This window comes from Molossus molossus, unplaced genomic scaffold, assembly GCF_014108415.1.
Source record: "Molossus molossus isolate mMolMol1 unplaced genomic scaffold, mMolMol1.p scaffold_m16_p_8, whole genome shotgun sequence".
Taxonomy (NCBI): Eukaryota; Metazoa; Chordata; class Mammalia; order Chiroptera; family Molossidae; genus Molossus; species Molossus molossus.
Genome location: NW_023425402.1, coordinates 77,637,494 through 77,664,866, shown reverse-complemented (window position 1 = coordinate 77,664,866; position 27,373 = coordinate 77,637,494). Strand labels below are relative to the sequence as shown.

Below are 27,373 nucleotides of genomic sequence, written 5' to 3'. Positions count from 1 at the left end.
TGTCAAGAGAAAAGATAATTTCGCTTTCAACTATATCCTTTATAATTGTTCTCCAAACAACTCTTTATGAGGAAACTGGGTAATCAAAACATTACTTACCCAGAAGTTTGCTTGGGCAACAACAACAAAAAGAAAAGATGATCTCTTTCTTTCTTACATGGCCTCAAAATACAAATCAATATTGCTTCACACACACACCCATATCTAACTTAAGAATGTTTTGTGTTTTTAAAATTAGATTATAAGTGACATTTTGAGAAGCCTCCAAGAGAAAAAGAAAGGAAGAGGACAGTTTTAATTCCAGTGCTGATACATGAGCTGCCAGTAAACAGTTCAAAAACAGGAGCTAATAATAGAGAAAACAGAAGACCTGAAAGGAGAACTTGGGTCACATGAAAAATGTAGCCTTAACTTAAACACAGAAGCTACGAGACTCAGATATAATGAAGGAAATCTCAACTTCTATGAGGACTGTGACCTATCCTAAGGAATAGAGAGGCTTTTGAGGCAGTGATGGCTAGAGAAAACCAGAACTGCAAAGGAGAAAAGACAAACCACAGCAATGGAATTTCTGGGAGCTCTCCATGGTGCTATTCAATTCCTCCCAAGACTCCTTTGATGGTTTCTATGAGGCATTGAAGTTACATTAGTTCTTCTTTGAGTTGAGGTTTTTTACAGATCTAAATACTTATGAAACTAGAAAGCAGCCTTTTGTGGTTTACAAAAGAATGCTGTTCATGCTCCTTTCACTGACTAAGTTATATCTCTAAGGTCAGCATGTATCAGTAACTCACTACAATGCAGATCATCTACCCCATGTTGAGAAAGCAGGCTTCAGTCATCACTAAATGCAGTTTGTCTACTGATTGTAGTAACCCATTATTGTCCCAAGTGGAGTAAAATGTGCTTTCCTTAGCCACCTTAGGAGAGATAATGGGCTGACCAGAGGCATCTCTTTGAGGTCTTCTGTTGAAATCAGGCAATAAAGTCACTACATATTTGCAAATTAACTTGGTTTTCTAAGATTTATACACTTAAAGTAGGATTTTGCATACAGGTTTGTAAAGAATCATGGCCTCCTTTATCGCCTTGTTGTACAGAGAGCAAGATGGGTCACCAGCAGCTCTACTGGAGACACCTGAGAAAATTCAGCCAGGGCTCTTATTCGTGCCACGTCTGCTGAAACCAGCATGGTCTGATCTGGAAATATCAACTCAGTACGTGCTGCTAGTGTTTACATCAGTACACAAAAGATATGGGTTTCATTAACTTGGACTAAGTGAATGTCCTTGAATGGGTCATTACCATAGAAACAGTGCTAGCTAGCTCTTTGTGCATTAAAAAAAAAAGTCAATTATGAGTGTTTTAATCTGAATGGAATAGTTATGTGATTATACAAATCACCCTTTAAAAATTACTGTTATCTTTTCAGTGGATTCATCTTTAAAATATGTGGCTTATTTTCCCCATGTATAAAAAAGTATTCATGTTGAACTCTAGTTAAGTGCTTGTAAATGCCAAAGATAAAGAAAGTTCCTAAAATCTCATATAGACAAAGTACAGGTACCTACAATGTAACAAAACTTTAAATCAAGCTTCTATCAGAAACAATAAATGCTTAACATCTATAAAATTATTATTCAAAAGTACTAAGATAAAATCATTTTAAATCTATATTTCTATACCTAGCAAAATGATTAATCAGTATGAAAACAGAATAAACACATTTTAGAGAATGCAAACTGTCTACAATTTTATCTCCCCTATACTCTTTCAGGTGAAAAAAATATAAAAGGACAAAATAATTCAAGGAATTGAGGAAATAAAATTTTTAGAAAAACAGCTAATACAACACACTGTTAAAATTTAAAAGTTTTCTAAGATGAAAGCTCTAATTTGGCCTAATAAACAAGAAATAAAAATCATAACATTAAATAAAGAACTCCTAGTATATATTCAAGGGAAAAGAGGATTTTTAAAAAAATTTTAAATTATAGTTTACATCAAATTTTATTTTGTAGTTGGTGTGCAGCATAGTGGTTAGACAATCATATACTTTACAAAGTGTTTCCCCTGTGTGTGCATGAACAGTGGACATGGACAACAAACAGGGGAAAGGGCAGGGAGGGAGGGGGAGGGGGGAATCAGTGGGGGAAAAAGGAGAAACATCTGTAACAAAAATTAATTAATAAAAAAAAAGGTATGTTTGTAAAAAAGCTGTTTATTACACCATTAGATTGCATCAATAGCATTTTCCGTGGTCAAACAATTTTTACTGAAGATATATATTTATAAGAAGTTAGGGGACTGGTAGCACTTAATGCATACAAGCAAAGAATTAATGTAAAATAAGTGGCTCAAGCCGCACTTTCTAGTAATCCTTTCAAATCTGTATTTCAACCAGAAAGCTTTTATTTTAAAACCAATTTAAAAAGTCAATAATCATTAAATATGCAGAGACGTTAAAAAAAAAAAAAAAAAAAGTGTTTCCCCTGATTATTGCCAGTACCAAACAATTATTACAATATTATTGATTATATTTTCTATGTTGTACTTCACATACCTATGGCTGTTTTATAACTATCAATCTGTACTTCCTAATCTCTTCACTTTTTTCACCCTGTCCCATAACCCCCCTCACTTCTGGCAACCATCAGTCTGTTCTCTGTATCTGAGTCTGTTTCTGTTTTGTTTGCTCATCTATATTGTTCTTTAGATTCCACATATCAGTGAAATCCTGTGGTATTTGTCTTTCTCTAACTGACTTATTTCACTTAGCATAATAGTCTCTAGGTTCATCCATGCTGTCACAAATGGTAATATTTCATTCTTTTTAATGGCCAAGTAATATTCCATTTTATATATGTACCACCATTTCTTTATCCATTCATCTATTGGTGGGCACTTGGGTTGCTTCCATAGCTCCACTATTGTACATAGTGCTGCAGTGAACATAGAAGTGCATATGTTCTTTCAAATTAGTGTTTGGTGTTCCTTCAGACATATACCTAGAAATAGAATTGCTGGGTCATAGGGCAGTTACATTTTTAATTTTTTGAGGTCACTTCATCATGTTTTCCACAGTGACTGTACCAACATGCATTCCCACCAACAGTGCACAAGGGTTCTCTTTTCTCCACATCCTCACCAATACCTGTTGTTCATTATTTATTGATGATAGGCATTCTGATAGGTGTGAGATGATATCTCATTGTGGGTTTAATTTGCATTTCTCTGATGATTACTGACTTGGGCATTTTTTGATATAGATATATATTGACCATCTGTAAGTTGTCTTTGGAGAAGTGTCTATTTAGATTCTTTGCCCATTTTTAATTGGATTGTTTGTTTGTTTGGTGTTGAGTTGTATGAGTTCTTTATAAATTTTAGCCCCTTATCAGATGTATCATTGGTAAATCTTTTCTCCCATTCAATAGGTTGTCTTTTCATTCTGTTAATGGTTTACATTGCTGTGAAATAACTTTTTAGTTTGATGTAGTCCCATTTGTTTATTTTTGTTTGTTTCCCTTGATTGACTAGATATATCAGGAAAAAATTACTAAGAAACGTATCTGAAATGTTAGTGCCTATGGTGTCTTCTAAGATTTTTATGGTACAGGGTCTTACATTTAAGTATTTAATTTATTTGAGTGTATTCTTGTGCGTATAGTCTAAGAAGGTGATCTAGTTTCATTTTCTTGCACTCATCTGTCCAATTTCCCAACACCATTTATTGAATAAAATGTCTTTACCCCATTGTATGTTCTTGCTTACTTTGTCAGATTTAATTAACCATATAGGTGTAGATTTATTTCTGGGCTCTCTATTCTCTTCCAGTGATCTATATGTCTGTTTTTATGCAAATACTACACTGTTTTGATTATTGTGGCCATGCAGCATAGTTTGATGTCAGGTAGCATGATTCCTCCAACTCTGTTCTTTGTTCTCAAGATTGCCGTGGCTATTTGGGGTCCAAAAGTAGATCCTTTATAGTACACAACATGATTGAAAACTAGGTACTGATAATGTAACTTTTACTTTGATTTATTAATTTCTACAGTGACTAAAATTATATTTTTATGTTTCCACTATATGACTAAGCAATAAGTAAAATTTCAACTGGTTTTTAAAGCACTTTTGTCAATACAAAAGGATAAATGTTGGTGGACTCTACATCCTAAAGTATGACAGTGGTTCTATTCACTAAGTTCATGCAACAAGATTTTAGAGTGAAATCCTTTCCATGTTTTAGCAGCTAACACTTTTTTCTGGTATTTTCTCATGTTAGGTTATCTCATAGAAAAACAATGTTGTATTCTCAAGTGTCCATCAATAGATGAGTGGATAAAAAAGCTGTGGTACATATACACAATGGAATACTATACAGCTATAAGAAAGAAAAATCTTTTATCCATTGAGACAACATGAAGGGACCTGGAGAGTATTATCCTAAGTAAAACAAGCTAAGCAGAGAAAGACAAATATCACATGATCTCACTTATTTATGGTATATAATGAACAAAAAAAAACACCTGATGAATAAAATAGACTCAGGGACATGATAGTAGTAGGCACAGACTGACAAACCTCAGAATGGGGGGGGGGGAGAGGGCAGGGAAGAGATAAAACTCAGAACTTATATACAGGTATGCATAACCATGGACATGGACAACAATGCTGGGGATGGGTATGGGGGTGGGATCAGGAGGATGGGGTCAATGGGGAAAAAAGGAGAAACATTTGTAACAAAAATAATTAAAATAATTTTTAAAAAGAAAAATAATGTATTCTCATTTTATGAAAATTAAATCCCAAATTCAGAGGATTTCTAACTTCAATGCAAAGCAACAGAACATATTGCTGTAGTTGTCTTGGACACAGTCTTAAGATTATAGAGGAATGATTTACCTTTTACTCCTTCTAAATGCAGAATTTCGGAAATACTTGTCTTAGAAGAGTTGAACTTATTGAATCACAGTTGTGTTACCCTTGTTATAGAAATATAGCTATAATAACCCAGCTACACAGAATCAATAGCCCCCTTACCTCAGCAAAACTAGTCAAGTACAGAGATTGCAGTCAGCACATAGAGTGAATTGTAAGAAGAATACTTTTATGCTTTTGTGTTTGAATGCAGGAATTAAACTTCATTGAAATGCTGTCATATTATCACCTCTCCTTTCAGAGAACATAAGCAAACACAGTATAAAGAGCAGACTGAAGTGTCATCAGTTATTTAAGGAAATGGCATTGTGAAAGAGAGTACAAGATGTATACTATTCCTCTTAAGATCACTTAGAGCACATTTATTCACCTCCTTTGTAGCTATGAGTGTACCCTCACCTGAGTTTTCTAGTCAGTATAATTAAAAAGGAAGCAATGTGCACAACTTTCAGATCTGGCCCATAGAAATATACCATATGTTATCCTCCATGCTTTTTTACCATATAGGAAAATGGAATGAAATTGAGCAAAATGACCTTGGAAACCACACAATGAAAGTGGCATGGCAACAAAGTGGAAGGAATGTGGGTCACTGACTCAATGGGAGAAGCACCACACATTGATCAAAAGCACCCTACTGGGCTTCATGGCGAGATGGTGGAGCCAACGTACACATTTTGGTTTGTTACAGCATCCATCATTACCTTATATAACTATCTTAAAATTCCAGCTGATTTGGGCCCTTCAAAATTGACTTTAAACCCAGAAACATGCTGTTATTAACTGTGCATCAAATAGCATCCCAGGATAAATCCAAGGAGGCATTCTTCCTATGAGTTTATCATGGCTTCTCCAATTGCAGATGTGAAGAAAACTAAGCCTAGTAAAGATATATCTTCAAAATACTTGTAATAAAGAATGAAGATTATTCTCATTTTTAGGTCAAATTTAAGAAAATATAACAAGAGTAACAACAGTGCTTCCCATGACAAGAAAAGAAGAATCACTGCCCTCCAAGATTCTAGCAATATGGTACAATTTTAAAATTTAAGAAAACAAAAAGTCACCTTAATTTGAGATTTTAAAAGATGTTGGTTTAAATGTTTATGAGGTTATAGTTATGAAGGTGAAATAATTAACATTTGAAAGATAAGCATGTCAACTTTATCAACACCAGTAGGAAAATCTGATGGCACTGGGATCCTACAGTAATTTTTCCAGCTTTATTTAGGCATTATTGCCAAAAAACAATTGTATATATTTAAGGTATATATAGCATGACAATTTGCTCTGCATGTACACTGCAATATGATTGCCACAATTAAGCTAATTAACGAATCACCTCATACAATTACTTTTTTGTATGTGTTGTACAAACACTTGAAATCTCTCTTAGCAAATTGCAAGTATACATTATTAACTATACTCACAATGCTATACATTAGATCTCCAGAACTTATTCATCTGATAACTGAAAGTTTATGCTTTAATTGCCATCTCCCCATTTTCTTTATCCTTCTTTTCCCTGTTACTATGAGTTTGACTTTTTCACATTTTACATATAAGGGAGGCAATGCAGTATTTGTCTTTCTGTACCTGGCTTACTTCATTTAGCATAATGTCTTTTAGGTTCATCCATATTGTTGCAGATGACAGGATTTTTTTCCTTTTTAAGGTTCAATAGCATGCCATTGTATCTAAACTAACTTTTAAGTATAAATGGGTGTTCACATTTATCGGGTTTTTTTTTTCTTTATTGATTTTAGAGAGAGGAAGAAAGAGTGAGAGAGAGAGAGAGAAACATCAATTGGCCACCTCCTATATGCCCCCCTCTGGGGATTTGGCCCACAACCTGGGCATGTGCCCTGACCAGGACTTAAACTGGTGACCACTTGGTGCGTGGGTTGATGCTCAACTAGTGAGCCACACTGGCCAGGCAACATTTATCAGTTTTGATTTGAAGACAGAAAAATGATATTCTGCTGAAAGAGAAAGATATATCAAGATGAATTTACATTGCTACTAAAAAAAAAGTAAGAGAGAACTTGAAGTTATTTATCTTTTTTTGTTCTCTAGTTAAGGACATGTCAAAATATAGCCAATAAAATGAAATGCAGATTAGCTCATATTATTCATCCAGTGTTTCATGATAGATAATTATTTTCTATCCATTTATCATTATCTCAACAACTCAAACCAAAGGATTGTTATTTGTTTCTATTTTGTTGCTTCAATTATTTGGTTACTTGAAGCAACTTATAACTAGTCTCTTTTTCAGAGATTGAAAGTGTAACAGTATCAAATTTTATTGCTAATTACTGATATTCTCTAATTCAATAAGTATTTGTTAAATAACTCTAGAGTACTCATCTCTTCATTTTTCTCAAGGTTGACACCTACTTCCTATAACTAAACATTTTAAACAAATTTAGCTGCTAATCAAAGAAAATAAACAGCAATTTTAATACAAGAAAAATAGTGATATATATATGTGTGTGTGTGCATGTGTGTGTGTATTTGTGTGTGAATATGTGTATATATATGTATATGAATACATACATGTGCGCTGTGTGTGTGTATCTATGTATAGCTTGTTATCAAAGATCATATAAAGTCTTTAGCCTGCTTGGAGAACTGAATGTTATATATAGCTTTTACATGCCTATTGTCAGCTTTTAAAAAGACTTCCAGCATCCTATTTCTGGGCACTAAACCTCTCAGCCAAATTACCACATTCTCACACTGTGAAATAAAGCAACATTAGAGTTTTCACTCATTTTGTTTTAGGTTAAGTAGAAACTGAAAGGAAGCACACTTAGCTCAGACAGCTATGCATGTGATGAGCAAAATGTCACTTATTTTACACACTGCCCTTGTCACTGTTTCTCAATATGGTTCTGCCTGTGCATACAAAATGTGGAAATAAACGCTCCCACCTCCAGGCTGTCTGAATGACTACAGTGTACAACTCTGTGTGTTCACTTTCAAAAAGACAGGCATTGTTTCAATGCTCTCCCATCCATGTACCATAATGCTACCTAAGTTTACAAGGTAACTTGTATGCAATAGTCTGAAAACTATTGGCAGGTTAACGACTATTGCAAAGAACACTGTTGCAGAGCATAGAGTCCTTTTATATTATTATGAATCCCTAATTTATTCTATATCTCATGAACTTCCTTTTAGGTATTTTCCCTTAAACATTCTACACACACACACACACACACACAATTTCAAAGCTGCCAGAAATTTATTATGGGTAGGATCTGGAGGACTGAATAAGCTAATGCTAGAGAAGTTAATGGAGTTCCTCATCCACTAGCCTTGGATAGTGGTGTTCCAAGTCATTAGCATATTCTCTGTTTTTGGCAAGATCCCCTGAGTAGGACTAGGCTTCCAAACAGTCACAGCCAGGATTAGCAGTGGCAGCACTCTCTGGCTTCCACATCAATGACCAGAGCTCTCAGATCTAGCAGATTGGTGGCTGCTTGTAACACTGAAGCCTTGAGTCCAAAGAAAGGGACCCATTAAGTACTGTGAATTAATTACATATTCTTTATTCTTTCACAAGTCCTGGTTTTATGAAGGGCTCTTACAATATCTGGCACTGATTTAGGCACTAAATGGCCCTACATCTGAGTCTTAGTGTAGCAATTCAAAGAGCTATTCAATCCTCTGTTACAGCCAAATCTCTTGCCAACAGACCTACATCTTGACAACATTATGTACCTTTCAGCATATAGAGTTGGGCAATTCCTGGGAATATATGAAAGCAAAAAATACAGATACAGACAGAGCTATAGGGAAATAACAGATAAATATATCCAAAAGGCAACGACACATGTAGGGTGTAGATACTTTTTTTTTTTAAATCACAAATAGGAGATTCTGGATACATTAGAGAGTTTGAGTTTTTCATTTTTAAAGGGTTGTAAAAGTGGTAATATCTTACAAGAAAAAATTTAAATAGAGCAACTGTGACCAAAATTATTAAAAGTACATCACTTCTCTATAAATTCACAAAGTTTAAGCTTTTCCAGCTATTTCCAAACATTTTATGTTTTAATTGGCTTCCCAAGTGAATATCTTAGAGTCTACAAGTTACATCCACTTAATCCTGTATTGATTTTCTAAGATGTTTCCTGTTACTATAACTACTCTAATCAATTAACTTCTTGTAAGTAGCAGGACAATTTTCTCTTTCCTTTTCTTTCCAATGAAGCCTGAATACTTTATTCCACAAAAATATCTGTTGTTGCCTCTTATCTATCAAGGAACTACATTTTGTTGGTAAAAATGTTTGATGCTTTTCATTTTAAAAAATGTTTGAATATTGTGCGCAGAAAAAGCATACAGAATTTCCTCAAACTATTATGATGAGTGGCTTACAAATTTTGGGTTGTGTTGATGTAAGTTCTCTTTGGCTATCAGGAAAGTGTCTTTCCCTTGGCCTCAACCACGGGCAACTGGAAGGCCGGCAGTCACTCAAGGGGAAAAAATTGTTCTGCCACATGGTGTCAAAAAAAAAAAAAAAGCCAAACCAGTTAACATTGCTTTGTTTATCCCAATAAACAATTGTCACCTGTATTAACATGTGAGAATTTGGCATGGGGGAGAAAAGTTACTCTAAACTGAGCTCCCCACTCTTTCTCAGGCACAGCCCTGTAAACAAGATTCAGAAAAGGCATTGGTCTCTGCAGTCACCTAACCTGGACTCAAGCCTTGATGTCACTTGACAAAATCTGGTGTCAAACTCCCTGAAGTTTCATTTCCTGTCCTACAAAATGAAATCACTATATTATCTCCAGGATAGTTTAGGGGTTCTCTAGATCTAACCCCTCCCTCCTTTGATACAAGCCCATTATCCTACCCAAGAGATCTTCCTAAAGCAAAAGAGTGACCAGGTCACTTTCTTATCCAAAATCTCCCATGTCTGAGAACACAGGCCAAACCACACAGCATACCATCCTCTACCCCATGAAGCCAAGGCTCAGCCTGCTTTTCTCTGCTCTTTTCTGGTCATTCACCTTAATTCATTTCTCATTCCAACCATATCAAAACAGATGTATCATGTACTTTCAACCCCTTGTAGCTGTATGTTTCTTCAAAAGCACTTCTCAAAAGTTTCCCTGCCCAAAATGCTTTTGCTGTCCTTACAACTTAGCATACTCTTGCTCAACCCTCAAGGCCTAGGACACCTCCACAAAACCACCTCTCCCACGGCGCCTGGAGCTTCTCTGCGAAGAACAAAGATTAATTTTCACTAGATGAAACAATTTCATTATTGCCTGGCTTCCAACATGAAAAAAATATTTTATTTGGCATCTAACATGTACATATCTACATGATATTTAACCACATAGTGAAGTGATTTTTAAAAATGCAATCTGAGCACTGGCCAGTTTGGCTCAGAGGTTGGAGCATCGGTCTGTGGACCAGAGAGTCCCGGGTTTGGTTCCCGCTACAGGCACGTTCCAAAAACAAACAAACAAACAAACAAAAAACAATGCAATCTGTGTATGTACAATCTGAGCACTAAAAGCAAAATATGAGATGACTAGATTCTCAAAGTCAATTAACTTTGTCTTCACAGTCTAAGTAGTCACTGAATTGTGAGAAAACCAGCACATATGCAGAAAAATACAGCACCAGAAAAAAATAGCTCATGCACATTGATTACTTAGATCATTGGTATCACCTGCTACGTGCAAGATGTATCATTTCTAATATAATACTTTACATTTTGTGCAAATGAATAGATTGAGATTCAAGCAAGTTCAGGAATTTTCCCAAGTATTTGATATGTGGCAGGACTGTCATCCAAACCCAGATCTGTCTGCCTCTAAAGCCCATTTTATTTTTACCTTTCTCCATTATATCTCTATTGACCTTGTACTGTGATCACCAGTGGATCTTCTACAATGGTCTACATGTCTTTATCAAAGGTATCAAGTGCCATCTCTAGCCAAGTTACTCAAAATACTATTTTGCTGAGGCAAAAGGGATTAGTATTTGCAGACAGAGAGGTTATGCAATAACTTCAAGAGGAAGAAAGATGGGGCCTCTTCAAAATAGTTCCATACCATTAATAATACATATCAAGCAAGTTTCTTCCCTGGCACTAGACCCATCTTCAGCCCTTCTTATTCTTGGTTCAACTCCCTATAATATTTTTTATGCTTGCTTAAGTAAAAGGAACATATAGGAGAATTATGACATAATATAAACCATCACTGAGTTATTAAAAATATTCTCAAATCAAAAATAGTAAAAATAAATAAATATATTATCACGTCTCAATTTCCCTGACTGGGTTAATTGGAGGTTGCTTATTATGGTGGTGACGGTGGTCTTGGATGATGGTATTAGCTGTGATTAGTGACAGAACATTGCGTATATCTTCAATTGAAATGTTTTATCACCTTATGTCAATCTCAAAAATAAGTTTATTCATGCTCTTCATGGAACACATCAATGCATTTCTCACATGGTAAATGCAAAATAAACAGAGACTTGATTAGAAAAGTCAGAAATGTCACGTCTCTAAAGGACTAAATATGAAGTTATGCATGCTACAATAAAATATTTCAGCATATTTCATAATCCTACTCAGAATTACCATTGTTTTAGATATAGTACAGACAGAGACATAGACACATATAGACATAGATATAGAGCATTTAATAAATCAATTTGAACTGAAGAAAACATTGAGTTTAAAGGTTAATAACATGTCAAATTTATTGATATAAAGAGCTCACTTATTTTAAGTGGCTTCCCAACCAACAAACAGGAGGCATCAAACCCTGCTTACTCAGTCTGGGCCCTGGGAGAAAGAAAAGGAGACTCAAACACTAACGGGGAAGAGACAGGACAGCCAGCACAGGTCTCTGCAGGGCGGGACCATTTCCCTCCTGCACAAGCACAGAGGACCTCTTTCAGTCTGACTGTAGCTCCTGTCATGCTGACACCTTGCCCTTGAAGTTCTGATAGTGGCCATGGCTAATAGGGAAGCTCCCAAACATGTCTGAATTTTCAGTTTTTTCTCCTACAATGACTGCTCACCTTACTACTGAATGTTTCCATACAGTGTATAAGTTGGCAAACAACAAGGCACTGAGTCAATCCTTGAAGTGTTTTTTTTTTTAAGTTTCTTAGGAATAATAGTTCTCCAGTCCTTCATGCAGCTAAAGACTAGTCTACCTCTAGTGCAAAGAGAAGACACAAGTTAAATAGTGATAACAATTCTAAAAAGCTAGGTTACCATCCTGTGTTAAGTTACATGGTTGATGGTAACCAAATTTCTTTACAAAATAAAGAACACTTTGTACATTGTTAGAAATAGGGCACATTCTGCATGATATACACATTTCCAAATAGGCATTTTTCTGTGCACTTTTCCAACCTTCTTAACTGTCTCTATGGAGTTTATTTAAAAAAGAAAAGAAACTGTTGTTCAAGGGTGACTAACAAAAAGCAAATCAGGAAACCTGTATCAGAAAAAGCCAAGGCACAGAAAAAGAATCAGTGTCCTATTCAGAGGCAAAACTCAAAGTGTGAATTCAATTTGGTTAAGCTGTCCTGCTGCCCAGAGATATGGCTCGTATTTAGAGAGTAATCAGCCGACAGCTAATTATGACATACCACTAAACAATAATTGATTTTCCGTTTTATAATTCCCAGACAGTCAAATGTCATTCACTGGAACATGCACCATTCCTATATAAATTCTATGTGACAGCCCTCCCACACAAAAAAAGAACAAAACCCCCAATTAAGTCTAGAAAAAATAATTCAAAGCAGTGATTCCATTGCTTAGAGATCAAAACATATTGATTGACTTTCCAACAGTTTTTCAGAAAACATGAAGCTATTGCCCATCATATCCCAAATTTACCAGGTTAAATGAAATAATGAAGCAAACCTTTAACTAATTAACTATTATACACAGAAAAGGAAAAAGAAACAAAATAAACCTAAATAGTTAATAATTAAAATTCAAAAGATGTTGCTTGTTCTGATTATCATAAAAATCTCAGGTTGTCACCGATATATATGTTCAGGCATAGTGAGGGTTTGTGTCACCTGTTACAAATTCTCATCTATTAAAAGGCCCACATCCTCAGTTCTCCTTTGAAAATCCTTTGTCCAGTTAGTGTTTTAACATTTGTGCTCGAAAACTATATAAAAGGTTTTTTTATTCATTAAGTAAGACATTTAGTTATTCTGATAGATTAGATAAGGCAAACATGGGAGGCCCAGAAAGTGGGTAATTTGTAAATCTTTACCTGAAGGCCTTCGATAGCCAATCGCAGCATGCTGGGTGTAAGTTTAGAGGCTTGCTTGAAGGTGAAGTTACTCCAGTCTATGATCAGAACAAATCCATTCACTTGAAGCTCAGGATCTTCAATCATGGCTTCCAAAGACAGCAAGATGGCCCGTAAAATATCCACCAGTGTGTACCTATCAGCAACAGAAAAGTCTTCATTAAATCTGGCAACCACTTTTGTAGAAACCATAGAAAGTTTTTAGCACACTGAAAACTCCTCTAAGAAATCTTAAGGAGATGAATTTGCTTTAAAAGTATTCTTTTAAGGGGAACTTGATTTGCAGCACACACAGGACAAATTAGAATTCAACATGTATTCTATTGAAAAACACTATAATAGTTTGGAAAATACTACTTTTCTTTGTATTTCACAACCATTGACTTTACCTCTAAGCCTTACTATTATTTTCTAAAATATAATTTTAACTACTCTGAAAATTAGGCATACTACTTTTAAGTAGCTCAGGAATGTTCTCAGTAATACTGACATTTTATATGTATATATTTGAAAAATTTCAGAATGATATTTGAGGAGTCTGATCAATAAACAAGAACAGTATGTGAACAACTGTGGGGGAACGTGTCAACCGATTTTAATTACTTGTATGGAGTTTGCATCATAAGGGCAAAAGAAAAGACAGAAGAAAAAGTGTACAAACAGAAATTGAGGAAGGTCAATGAGTGTAAAGGGGGAATTTAACTGCTATCATAATGCAGGCCTTCCAGATTGAGGGACTGAGTCTCTATCTTGCACCTTAGCACTGTGCATGGCACATTGTAAAATCAATAAATGCTTTTCCATTCCTATAAAATGGACTAGACTACACAAAGACACTCTGTGGATGGAGACGCTGGCTTGCAAAAGCCGTGGAGGTAAGGATGGAGATTAGAACACAATTCTGAGAAGTACTTCAGAAGTAAATTTGTAAAAACGTGACACTTAATTCGATGTGAGGACTAAAATGAGGGAAAAGTAAAAGATGACACAGATTCTAGCTTCAAAGCCTGGATAAAGAATATACTGCACAAAGAAGATACATTTGGAGATGGCTGGAAATGACGAGTTTGGAATAGAATTCATTGTATCTGAGAAACACATAGTACAACCGGTTAATGGAATTAAATATCTGAAAAAGCAGATCTTAAACTCAAGAGAGAGCTCAAGTTTGAAAATTTCAGAATCAAAAGCCTACAGATCCTAAACTCAAGCAAGTGAAGGAGGTAATGCAGCCAGAGCTGAGATAAAAGTGAGATAATTATTCTAAGAAGAGAGTTCCAGTATTTTAAGAAGAATCAGCAAAATTATGGAATTTGTTAACCATGTCCATTTTTGAGCATTCTGCATCTCAAGGTGTTGTTGTTGTTTTTATCTCCTCAGACATTTGAGTGAGATGTTCAATAGAAGCTACAGGAAGAGGTGGGATGAGGAAGGTGGTGGATTAGACGTAGAAATCACTGGAATTTAGTGGAAGTGACAGGCTGACTTCCACTAAATGTCCACTCACAGTATGAGAAAGTGAGTACATATGAGGGTGCCATTCTATCTTTATTTCTAAAAACATTTGGAGGCAAATGGAGAAAGCATAGTGGTACAGAAAGGAAGGAAACATTAACGATAAAAATCCAGGTGACTTCTCACTATCTCTGGGCCTCATTTCTTTATCTGCAAAATTAGTATAGTAGTGTGGAATGAATCTCTCTTAGATCCCTGTCTGTGATGTCCGATTTTGAGATGAATTTCTTCCCTGTCTCTCATTAGCTGTGTGACTCTGGATGTACTCAACAGGATGTTATCAGAAATAAAGAATATTTGTTTTTATCTTTTACTTGAAATTTTAATGGTGATCTTTTGTTAAAAGCAAAAATCAATGGGTTCTTTTTAAATCTTTGAGTGGTATATAGGCGATTTATAACTCTAAGGTTATGGCATTCTAAAATACTTTCTAAATATTTAAGATAATTAAACTTTTGGTAGAACTCTATTACTTATTTGTCTTTAAATCTATGAAATATGTATGCCTGGATATCTATCTGTCACTTCATGGCTGGCCAAACCACCTTTTAAAAATAATTACCTAACACAGTGTTATGACCAAAAGCCTATAAACCTACACAGACTGGGAATAAAGCTATATTTTTGGTTAAAATGTCGAGTCTTCTCTTAAAAAAAAAAATCCATTTAAATTTTTGATGTTAATAATAATATCATGGTAAAGAAAATTAAAAATTTGAAAAGTTCAACCTAAGAATGTTTCCTTATTATGATCATTTTTGTTACCTATAAAAACACCACTTAGTATTAATGCCAAAATAGCATTAAGTAAAATTTGAATCTGAAATAAGTTTTGGAAGAATGATGTATTGTATATAGAAAGAATAAATCAAGCCCTGGCCGGTTTGGCTCAGCGGTTAGAGCGTCGGCCTGCGGTCCTGAGAGACCCAGGTTTGGTTCCCGCTAAGGGCGCGTACCTCGGTTGCAGTTTGTCCCCGGCCCTGGTCGGTTGTGCGGGTGGCAGCCACTCGATAGTGTTCCTTCCACATCGATGTTTCTCTCTCTCTCTCTGTTCCTCTCTCTCCCTCCCACTCTACCTGATCAAAAAATGGAAAAATGTCCTCAGGTGAGGATAAAAAAAAAAAGAAAGAATAAATCATGACACCAGTAAGGGCTGAAAATAAGAGGCAATTTGTTTTAAGTAACACATTTTAAATATGGCTCTATAAAAGTGTGTCTACATCAAGACAAAATTTATATGTATATTATTATTCCAAAGGAATTAAAATAAGACAAATCTTAGTATCAGCAATGAGGGGGCAGGGAGCAGGTTTGCAATGTTTTCCAGAGTAAATCTCTCCAAGTTTTAAAACTTGATATCTTGCTCCAAAAAAAATAAAAGTAAATGATATTTATATAAATCATATTAATGTATACATTTAAGAAAAGAAACATAAAACATCCTAGCTGACTGCACTCAAAGGGCAGGTCAAAACCTCTCTTGACAGTGCAGTCCTCTGTTGTCAAACATGTCACATTACTACCATTAGCAGCTCAGCAGGCTATTCCTAAGCAGAACATTGTTAAAAGAAATCTTGCTAAAGTCTGTAAAATATCTTCCAAATAAATGGAGCATTTTTTGTATTTTATCTCTTCAGGAATCCTACCACAATTCTACTCTTTGAAATTATTTTTACTGTTATAATTTCTAATGTGTCAGTACAATAAGCATTGCACACGTTCCTGCTTGGAGTTTACACCCCAGTTTGTAAAAGTTCCACCATTGCTATTCTCCCCTTGTGTGCTGGAAAAAAGCCATAGCTAACAAACTAGCACATTTATACCGATCTTGCTTCCCAAAATAGCATTAGGTAAAGCCTGAATATGAACTCAACTTGGAGAGGATGATGAGTAGCATGGAGTAAGAAATAATGACACCAGTTAAGGGGTTTTACAAGAGGGACACCAGTCTATGTAGACCTTGGCTCTTGAAATCAAAGCTGTTATATAATACATAAAAACTAGATGGAAAAGCCTTTCACACCCATTTCTGCTATTTACTACCTGTACAATCAAGAGCAGGGAAGTGTCTTCTCCTGCCTTCGCCATGAAGGTGTCTACCTGTCTTGTGCTTTTGTCCCGTGGGTCCCAGCATCTCATCCTCTACCACAGCTGACAATCAGTGCAACCTAAATTTCTAACAGGTCATTTTTTTCCTACTTTCCAACCCTTTCTTTCAGCCTGACAGGGAAAAACTGGCATCTTGGCATCACATGGAGCAGCACAACAGCAAGCAATTTCCCTTTGTCACTAAACCAATCAGCCATTATTAAATTCTTCATTAAGGCTGCCCCTCCCGTCAGCTTTCATTAAGCCAGATCTGAAGCATTTCCTGTTAGAAAGGCGCTAGGAGAGAGACAAAGGAGAAGAATTACCTGTATTAATACCTCGAGGTATCATTAGTGCTAAAGTTGAACCCATCTACGTGTGTTATATTACTGAGGAGAAATAATAGTAATACCCCTATCTGTGTAATAGTTTAGGATTTCCAAAGGAATTTCAAATGCATTATCTTAATCTCAAAACAAGCCCAAAGTCTCAGTGCTGGCTTTGATCCTATTATTTTGGACATGAGGACACAGATGAGGTCTCAGCAAAATGTAGAGATGAAGACACAGGTGTCAGAGAATTTAAACAGTTTGCCCAGAATCTCCACAGAGTAAAAGGGCAACCTAGATGAGAAGCCAGCTCTTTCTGACATCACAGTTCTCTCCGCCCCCTATGGTGCCTCACACCTAGAACAGAGTGTGATGAATAGTTGTTCTGCTTTTCCATATCTCAGTGGCCTAATGTGTGTCAAAAGATAGATCATAAAGTCAATACCAAAATGGTGCCATACAGGTACCAGAACACATCCCAGCCTGGTCCCAACAGGGGGCTTTGATGGAGGAAAATCAAGGAAACATTCAAAGAACTTTGCATGGGAAGAGGCTAAGTCTACACACCCTGGAGAAAATATGAACTCCGAAACATTCCTGTGTCCGAAACACAGAAGATTGTTTGTCTGGGCCTTGCTTTAGTTTTACTGCTACAGGAATGTAGGTAAGTGAGAACAAAAGATGTTTTGTTGAAAATAAAACATCTAGAGAAAAAATGTCTTTTCTTGAAAACAGGTTTAAGAAGTGTGCACTGCTGCCACCAAAAAAAAATAAAACAATTGTGCAGGCAATACACAAACACATCAGGGAGGCAACTCTTCTTTTCAGGAAAGAACACTCTAAGCAAGTGTCTAGTTAGTACAGTCTTTCCCTTCAGAAGATTTATTCTAGCAACTTAACTTTCGGTGCCTAATAGTCTATATCATGATGTTGAATCAAGACTTTCTAAACCATAAATGATTTTTTAAATGATCAGAGTTTATTTATAATTATATTTAGTTATTTTTTTGTAGATTTATTTGGTTGTCTTTACACACACACAAAGTTTGACCAATTCATTGTTTGCAGGTGAAATACTTAACTGTTCTATGCCTCTCTTTCTTCATGTGCAAAATGTAAACATTAACAGGACTTACTTCGTATGATTGTGCTAAAGATTTAATAAGTTAATGTTTGTTAAGTGCTTAAAAAAGCACCTGACATATGCTATAAAAGTGTTTTAAAATAAATAAATAAATGAGTTAATTAATTAATTAAAATGAAATAATAGAAGAATGAATTTACTTAAACAAGTAAGCAATGTTCTGTCTGTACAACACCGAGTAGCTCAAAACTGCCCCTCTGCCCTGAACTGCTCCACTGGCAAAAAGTACCCTCGTTAAGCACTTACAACCTCTCTGGTAGTATTTAGCTTCTCATGACTTTTCTTCCCAGTGAGGTTATATGTCGCTTGCTAGAACAAAGAATGTGTTATGTGTGTTTATTTTCCTCCAGCAACTAAATTTCTATGTACGTAGCAAATGTTAGACTAACATGCCCTGACCAGTTTGGCTCAGCAGTTAGCGCGTTGGCCTGCGGTTCGGAGAGACCAGGGTTCTGTTCTCGCTGGGGGCGCGTACCTCGGTTGCAGTTTGTCCCCGGCCCTGGTTGGTCGTGTGGGTGGCAGCCACTCAATGTGTCCCTTTCACGCCGATGTTTCCCTCTCCCTCCCTCCCACTCTATTTGAACAAAAAAAGGAAAAATGTCCTCATGTGAGGATTTTTAAAAAAATGTTAGACTAACCTATATACTTTTTAAAAAATTGACTTGAGTACTGTTCTCTCAGTTTGATGTTATAAGGTCCCAATATACAGGGACATCTTTTCCCTCATGTCAACGGTGTCACTTACTATGTAAATGAAATCCTTTAAGGACAACTGATAATCATTTCTTTGGAAGAATCTAGGACTCAAAACATGACAATGTGTCCAAGGTTCTTTTTACTAGCTTAGCAGTAAACTATAAATATGTTCTGACCAATATCACTCTTATTTTTCAGTTACATTAAAAGGAAAAACACTCTGCAAAAAAAAAAAAAGAAAGAAATATATGTGCTGTCCTCAGTGGCGTAAAAGCACTCAAACTTTTCCCAGAATGGAGGAAACGTATTAATTTACAAAGGATAATTTATTGATTTATTAACTTGACTCACATTTTAAAATATCTTTAAACATTTTTTGAGGCATATTTTCAGTGCACTGGGGTAACCACAAATCTTCTCCTTCAACTTTGTTTAAAGTTGCATATTTGAAACATGCCTGGTTTGGTCTAGACCCAATCAACTTCCGACTAAAAGTTGGCCCTCTTGGTCTTTGCTGTTATTTCAGAACTATTTTACTAATTACTGAATAATTGCCCTAGTTTTTGGAGTCTGTCCTATTTTTTCAGAGATTTGTTCCAATACTCCACTAACATTTTTCAGGACAATTTCTTTCTTTCCCATTTTTCCATGGTACGAAACAAGGGCATAGTGTTGAACATGTTACACGTTGCAGAGGTTTGCTAAAGGAGCGTCCCTCTAGAAGCAATACGGAAGCTCTGCTGGAACAGAAGCCCCATGGACCCCCACCTGCCACTTCTAATTTTGACCTAGTCTCAAAATCTATCTATAATAGAACACGGCAATGTCTCCAGGATTTTGAAGGTAAAAATTCCTGACCTTATTTGTGGAATATAATGAGCAAAATAAGCTGACGATCAAAATAGATCCAGAGACGTGGAAGTAGGGAACCGACCGACAAATCTCAGCTGGAAGGAGGGTGGGAGGTGGGAAAAGATAAACCAAAGAACTTATATTTGTATGTGCACAACCCATGGACACAGATAACAATGCAGGGGATGGGGGAGTAGGAGTGGGAAGAAGAGTCTCAGTGGGGGAAAAAAGGTGGGATATCTATAATACTTTCAACAATAAAGATAAATTTTAAAAAAAGTTCCTGAACCTGTCATGATATATGATACTGTGAAGCAAAACATTGAGAAATATTTAAATATTTTAATAAATTGAGCCAAAGCTCTTGAAAAAACAGGTTGAAAAATTACGTGGGTAGTCCATGGTTACTTTTTTTTAATCCTCAGCCAAGAATATTTTTCCATTTATTTTCAGATAGCATGAGAGAGAGGGAGAGGGAGAGAGACACATTGATTGATTGCCTCCCATCTGACCCCAAACAGGGGACCAGGACCAGGAACCCAAACACAACCAAGACCTTGACTGGAATCGAGCCTGAGACTCTTTGGTCTGCGGGCGGACACTGTAACTACTGAGCCAAAACAGCCAGGGCATCCATGGTTAGTTTTTAAATGTTTTAAGTTATTATCATCATAAACCTTCTTTCAAATGGGAGATTGGTGACATTATTTTAATAAATGGAAGCATAATCATAATTCACTCTTAAGCTGCAAATAGCTAACCATGTGTATGTGTGTGTGTGTGTGTGTGTGTGTGTGTGTGTGTATTTATGAAGAAGCTATACAATGTTAACTGACAATGATACGTTTTTTAAGTCAAATTCCATGATAAGTTTCAGGATCATAGCAATGTCTGACCAGTCAGCCTCCTACCCCTTCCAGAGCTTCATTACTCTAAGTGATAATCAATGTCCATTATGACAAGCCAAACAGAGTGCGAGATGGTCAGTGCTTTCTGAATTACCACTATATTAAGAATCATTTTAGTTTAGCTGTACTTAATTGTTTTCTCGTGGTTATTAACCAGATCCCAGATAAATTTTTAGTGTTCTAAAGTATAGAGAACTACTTTATAAGTAATGAGATAAAATGCGAGTTACAGGCTAACTAAAAAATCACAGGCCAACTATCAGACTGCCATCATTATATTTCAGGTGACACGGCGTAGTCATGAATATTCCCAATAAATATATATGTCAGTAAATTTTGACTACTCAGATACCTGCTCTCATGCCTTAGGGTGCAGATCATGATCTATTTTTATTTCAAACTTCCTTTTCTTAAGGTAGTGTAATCTCTTCTAACTTCATGGTACATTATCCTCACATTCTGTTGAAATCAGGTGGAAATTAGATAGTATCTGCTGAGTCTTAAGCAGGGCCACTATCACTCAGGAAAGAAATACAAGATGTAATGCATAGAGGGCTACTGCATTCTAGTGATGCAGCGAAATAATCCAATTGTTCTTAAATGTACTCGTTTTCAAAAATTATGTAAGATTATCTGAAAGAAAGGAGATAAAACTATATAAATATCTTTCAAGGACAGCCTGCTCAATAAATGTAATAAGTCATCTAAGCCTGTTTTATTCTTTTTAGAAAGAACCACAAACTAAATTAAAAGTCGTTTTGACATTTCAGTATTTCTTTTTTTTTTTTTTTAAGATTTATTAGAAGGTAGGTAGTCTTCCTGAAAATTCCATGTCTCTTATAAAGGATTTGGAAATGGTCTAATTCAATATGCTAAAACTGACCTGCATTATATTACAGTAGAAAGAGACACTATTTTATTTATAGTCACCATCACACACACATTTGCTATTTTCAGTCTCTTGAGAAACACAGAAAATTGTCCTACAAATTTAATGTAGGAGAAAGTAGTGTTAGGTAACTTCCTACTTAGAATTGTTTTTTAATGCATAACTGAATTCAACTCAACAAATAGTGAGCATTAACTCTAGCTCAGGTGCTCTTATAAAGATAATAACATAAGGCTTAGTCTTTTTTGTTATATAGATTAATTATTTCAGAGATCTTTACAAAGTTCTTCAAAACTCATTTTAAAAATCTTCCTTTTCCTTTTAGGAAGTTGGAAATGGCCTATTTTCCAAATAAAGGGGGACATTTTTTTCTACCTCATTTCTGGGACTTGCCTACCTATTTTTTCTTTAAAATTATGCTACTTAAAACAACAACAACAACAACAAAGAAACCTTGTTGAAAGCCAGGTAAATCACTGCAACTCAAGGACGGTGGCCAGAATTATGTTTAGATGTGCAGTCAGTCTTCTCAAGAGATCCAGGTTGTCTGGGCTAGTGGGATCAGAGTAGGAAGGTGCGAACACCTGATTCACAGGACAGGAGAGGAATGAGAGAATTTGGCACATGGCTATCCACCTAACAGAGCAGTAGTAAGGTAAACATCTAGAGAAGATGGTAGAAAATTCTGTAGGAGTCAAGTCAAATAAGACTTGAGGCTGCAGAGTGGAAGACAGAAAGGGAATCTGGTCAAAGGTAAGAAAAGGGCTGGTGTCACCTGGTACTGACAGGAAAGCAGCTGTCCTTCCGGTTTCAGGGCCATTCTTATGCACATATCCCAATGACAGTGGTTTACAGAGGATGCCAAGAGAATAGACCTGTTATCCACTAGTCCTTGTTATTGGGTATATGTAGGTCTAGGATGGGGGCAGGCTGGAAAAAGGAAGGAATGACTTTGTTTAAGAATATAGGAGAAGGAAACTCAACTGAATTCTAGTCAAGCTCTAAATAACTTGTATACCTTTTGACCTTGATGTACTATAACTTCATGATTATGTCTATTCATTTTCATCCATAGAAATAGATTTCACAATTATTAGTCTAGAACGTAACAGAATATTTTTACAGGACACAGCTTCTCATTTTTAATTTCACATGTACAAATTTTGTAATATTTTTAAATTATATGTAGATTTAATAAAAATAGTTCGATATACCAATTAATAAATCTCCCATTGTAGATTTCCAAGGAGATGAATTTTGATTACTAATAACCGATCCTTTATATAAAAGTATGAAATAGACCCAAAAAAACATAGTTTCTTTAGTAATCTGGAATAATCAACTTCCCATATACATGAGAACAGTTAAGTGATTTTCATCTTAATTAGGTTTATAAATTAATGTGAATATTAGTTCATTTATAAAAATAAATTAAAATAGGTCTAATGTAAATGCATGTCTCATGCCAAGTGAAATAAGCCAGTCAGAAAAAGAAAACCATATGATCTCATTTATATGTGGAATCTAATGAACAAAATAATTTAAGAAATAGAATGGAAACAGAAGCAGAGATACATAGAACAGACTGACAGCAGTTGGAGGGAAGGGGAGTTAGGGGGCTGGGTGAAAAAAAGGTAAAGGGATTAAGCAAAGAAAAAAATATAGATATATGACACATAGACCTGGACAACAGTATAGTGAGAGCCAGAGAGAAAGGGGGGTGTGAGAAGGCGGAAGCAGGCAAAGAGGGGGGTAAGTGGATGGAAAGAGACTTTACTATGGGTGATGAGCACACAATGCAGTATGCAGATGATGTTTTATTGAGTTGTACACTTGAAACCCTGTATGATTTTATTAACCAATGTCATCCCAATAAGTTCAATAAAAAATAAAAATGAATATCTGCCTTGTTAACGATGCCTTTCAAACTTTGAGACATACTTAAATATAAAATTTCCACAGCTTCTATATAACTGTAGCTTAATAAACAAAGTTCCAATCTAACTGACCAATGGAATAGTAAATTCTTTTTTGAATAAAAGCTTTCAATTTGGATATACACAATCATTGGTTTGCATGACCCAACTTCTCAGATTTAAAAAAAAAAAAAACTGAAGAAAAATTGTGGTTAAAGAATGGTATTTCATTGTCCTTTAAATTTTATTACCTGATAAAAAGTAGAATATGATCTCTATAATTAACCAAAGTAGGTAATGAGACTCCATTCCCCCTCAATGGCTAACTCTCTCTAAAAGCTTCTTAGTTTTATGATTTTAAGGTTCCTCATGTAGTAGTTTGTCTTTATATTTGCCTAAAAAATAATCAGAGTTGTTCTCAACCTAGAATTACAGAGGAAAGATAAACAATTAAAGGGTAAAAACCTGTTAAAAATATTAATTTGCATTCTAAGATCCCAAGACTCTGAGGCCTATCTGGAGATTTATAAGATTTCCCAGTCACTGAAAAAGTCTTTTAGAATTGCTTCAGAGATGGTTTAAACTAACCTGATGCATCAAAAGTCACCACACACAAAACTAAAAAATACACCACTATTTTAACAACCAGCTTCTTATGATTCATAGTTCTGATAAACATGTTTAAGTTCCATGGAATACATTAACTTTGAACTTAATTGAAACTACCTTACACAAGAGTGTTTATAATATCTTATATCTGTTATATCTGAGAAAAGAATTCTGATTGAGGAAGTAGAAAACTCACTCTCTGCTCTTTTCTCTCATGATGTAGATACAATAAAACTCTGATTTCTCCTCCATTAAAAAGCAAGAGAGATCAAAAAAGTCTACTAACTGACATAGCTGAACATTTTCCACTTCCTTCCAAAAGATGAAAAATCACAACAGACAGGAAGCATCTTCTTTAGATCAGTGACAGGTGCCAAGCAGGCACACCAATAAGCCTTTATTTCAGCGTTGTAGGCATGCTCAGCGACAGAGGATGCAACTCTGCCTTTTCATTGAAGTGACACACATTGCACTATTCCTTCATCTGCACATCACCAAGCAGAAAAGTTCCCAAGTAATAAAGCTACTTGATCTTGGTAGAATGCCAGGCTATCCTTAAAAATAAAATCTCAGTACTAAAGACAGAGATGATGATGATGATGATGATGATGATGATGATGAATCTAGTTTAATAATTTCTTTAGAAGGAAGGAGGAAAAGTCTCCATCCTCATACTAATTTCTCCACAGAACAGTCAACTTGTTCAGGAGGTGAAAATTTTAGCACATTTCTTTAGAAGGTAAGTGGTTTTGATTGCAGCACAATATCAGGGAGCAGGAAGCACTTAAAGCTGCAGTAAAAACTAGGTGCTAGTGAAGTAAGAGTAACAAAGGTTAAAAAAAAGAAAAAGAAAAGCCCTCCTCCCACTACCCCTGGGTGTCCAGCAAAAGCTCATTTTCAGTTCCATTTTCTCTTTTTTCCCCAACCAAATAAACAAAAGCATCAAAGCTTTAAAGCTATGACACTACTGAGGGTAAATTCTGGAAAATGGGAGAATAAAAGAATCCCTAATATGAGTTGGGATTTAGGATTTACCTGCTCTGATCCCAGTTGGCAGCAAAAAGGACTAGAATCTTCCTGCCATAGTGGTCCAGATTGGCCAGGCCCCCAGGGAAGCCATCCTTCAGTGCCTGCTTGATGCCAGGGTCAGTGGCCTTGAAGCTCTTGAACATGTCCAGGTTCTGTTGCCGGTATTCAAAGTACTGGGCCAGGAGGCGGAAGGCCTCAAAGTGGTGAAACTTCCTGGCTCGCAAGAAGCGTAAGATGAAGGCATCATCCGTGCGCAGAAACCCAATGTCCGGCCTGGTGATGACCATATCCCTCACCTCCTGGATGTCCTGGTGCAGTGTGTCTGGGTTCTCATTGAGCTCCAGGCGAGCCTTCTCCAGGGTCTCAGGAGACAGCCCAGCTTGTAAATGAGTCATTGTTTTGTCTGAACCTAGCCTTCCCTCTTCTTGTTAACTGTCCCACAACAACCTGGCCCTTGCCACCACCACACTCTGGCCTCCAAACCTCGAAGCTGCCTGCTTCCTCTTCTTTACAGGAAATGATTTGTCTTGGTGGCCAATCAAGTACCCTGTTGCTCCCGCTTTCCCACAGCTTTCCTACGAAGGATATAAACTTCTTTCCCCACTGCCTTAAGAAAATGCCCCCACTTTGGTTCCCTCCTCCCTTTCCTTTAAGGAGATGTGGACCTCTGGCCGTCCCAGGGCGCCTCTGCCTGTCCTTTCCCTCCGCTAGCAAAACACCCCTAATCGCACCCGGCACGGGTGGCGCTGATCTTGGTACTGTCCTCGTCTCTCCCAAGATGTAACAAAAACAACCCCCACGCGCATCTCAGCCCCGGCACTTGGATGTTTCTGCGGCCCCTACACAAGGATGCTCCAGCCAGGGACAACGATGGGGCTTCTGGTTAATAAGAAGGTGGCTCTTCAGTGCTGGGCTCCAGGCGGGGAAAGAGCGTCTTTGCCAGAAAGAAAAAGAAAGAAAAAAGGGGGGGGGGGAGGAAGGAGCTTATTTCTCCTTCTGCTTATTCAAAGAATCTATTTTAAAAATATACATTTGTAGGATTTTATTTCAAATTATTATGATCCAATTAGGTGGGCACTTTGCAGATAGCTCACCTTCCCTCCGCCCCTCTTAGATACACCCGTGATCTCATAAGGCACCAGAGGGTTTTTGGTGGCGTTGGCACCGGTGTGGTCTCCCCCTAACCCCACCCCCAACTCCTGCCTTTCTCTGGCCCTTTATTTCAAAGGACTTGCAGCGGGGGGCTGGGGGATCTCTCTGGGAAGGTACATTACGAATGCTCGGTGGTGTGAGAGGGTGGAGAAGAGGAGCGGAGAATAAAATCAAAATGTCTCTACCTTTTCCATAAAACCCCAGAGCACGAGAGAAGAACGAGCAGAAGGCTCCTACCAGCAAACCCGGAGGCGGGGACGCTAGGCAATGCGGCACTCCCCGGCATCCATCAGCCGCGGCTTCGGCGGCGGCGGTGACAGCAGCATCCACTCCGCTCGATGGGATGGATCCGGCGGACCAGAGGGGCGGTAGCGGGGACCCGGACGCAAGATGCGCTGGGGAGCAGCCGCGGCCACATGGTCCGCGAGTAGCCCGCTGCCTCTCCCAGAGGGAGGGGCGGGGGTGCGGAGCTAGGGCCACCGCTGTCCCGGGCCCTCGCCCGGCCCTGCCATTCTCGCTTCCAGAGAGGAGTGGGAGCGGGACTTGAACGCCTGGGTGGAGAAGGCCACGCGGGCGGCCGCCGCCTTTGTGCTCCGGGCGCCGCCGGGGCGGTGGGCTGCCGAGGGGCGCCGGCCTCTCCCTGTGCGCGCCCCTCCGGCGGCGGCGGCTCTGGCTGCCGCGGCTAAACCCGGGACTCGGTTCCGCTCAACTCCTCTCTAATTATCCAGCTCAGACCTCGCTGCGGCGAAAGCACCCCCTCAGCTCGCTCACACACCCCTCGCCTCTCTGCCCGACTCCTTTGGGAAGGACTCCAATTTAGGAGGCGTTCATATATCCCGATCCCCAAGTTTAGCCGGCTCCGGGTCCCCGCTCCCCAGCAGGTTACTCCGGCAGGCGTCGCCTGGCCAGGCGGGGCAGCGACGCCTTGCACCTCCCCACGCCCCTCTCCCACCCTTTGTGTTAGAGACCCCGGAG

The 27,373-nt window shown here is 37.3% G+C and overlaps 1 protein-coding gene and 1 pseudogene across 1 annotated transcript in view; one reads left to right on the top strand and one right to left on the bottom strand.

The window, feature by feature from the left end:
• Positions 1–26,933, bottom strand: part of CLVS2 (clavesin 2) — a 71,980-nt gene extending 45,047 nt beyond the window's left edge. The window contains exons 1-3 of the mRNA XM_036248858.1: positions 26,636–26,933; positions 25,253–26,180; positions 13,233–13,407 (exon numbers count right to left, since the gene is read on the bottom strand). Coding sequence (XP_036104751.1) covers positions 13,233–13,407; positions 25,253–25,641 — 564 coding nt within the window. The 5' untranslated portion in view covers positions 25,642–26,180; positions 26,636–26,933. The remainder of the gene's footprint in view (positions 1–13,232; positions 13,408–25,252; positions 26,181–26,635) is intronic.
• Positions 1,109–1,279, top strand: LOC118621546 (annotated as a pseudogene).
• Positions 26,934–27,373: the final 440 nt, after the last annotated feature.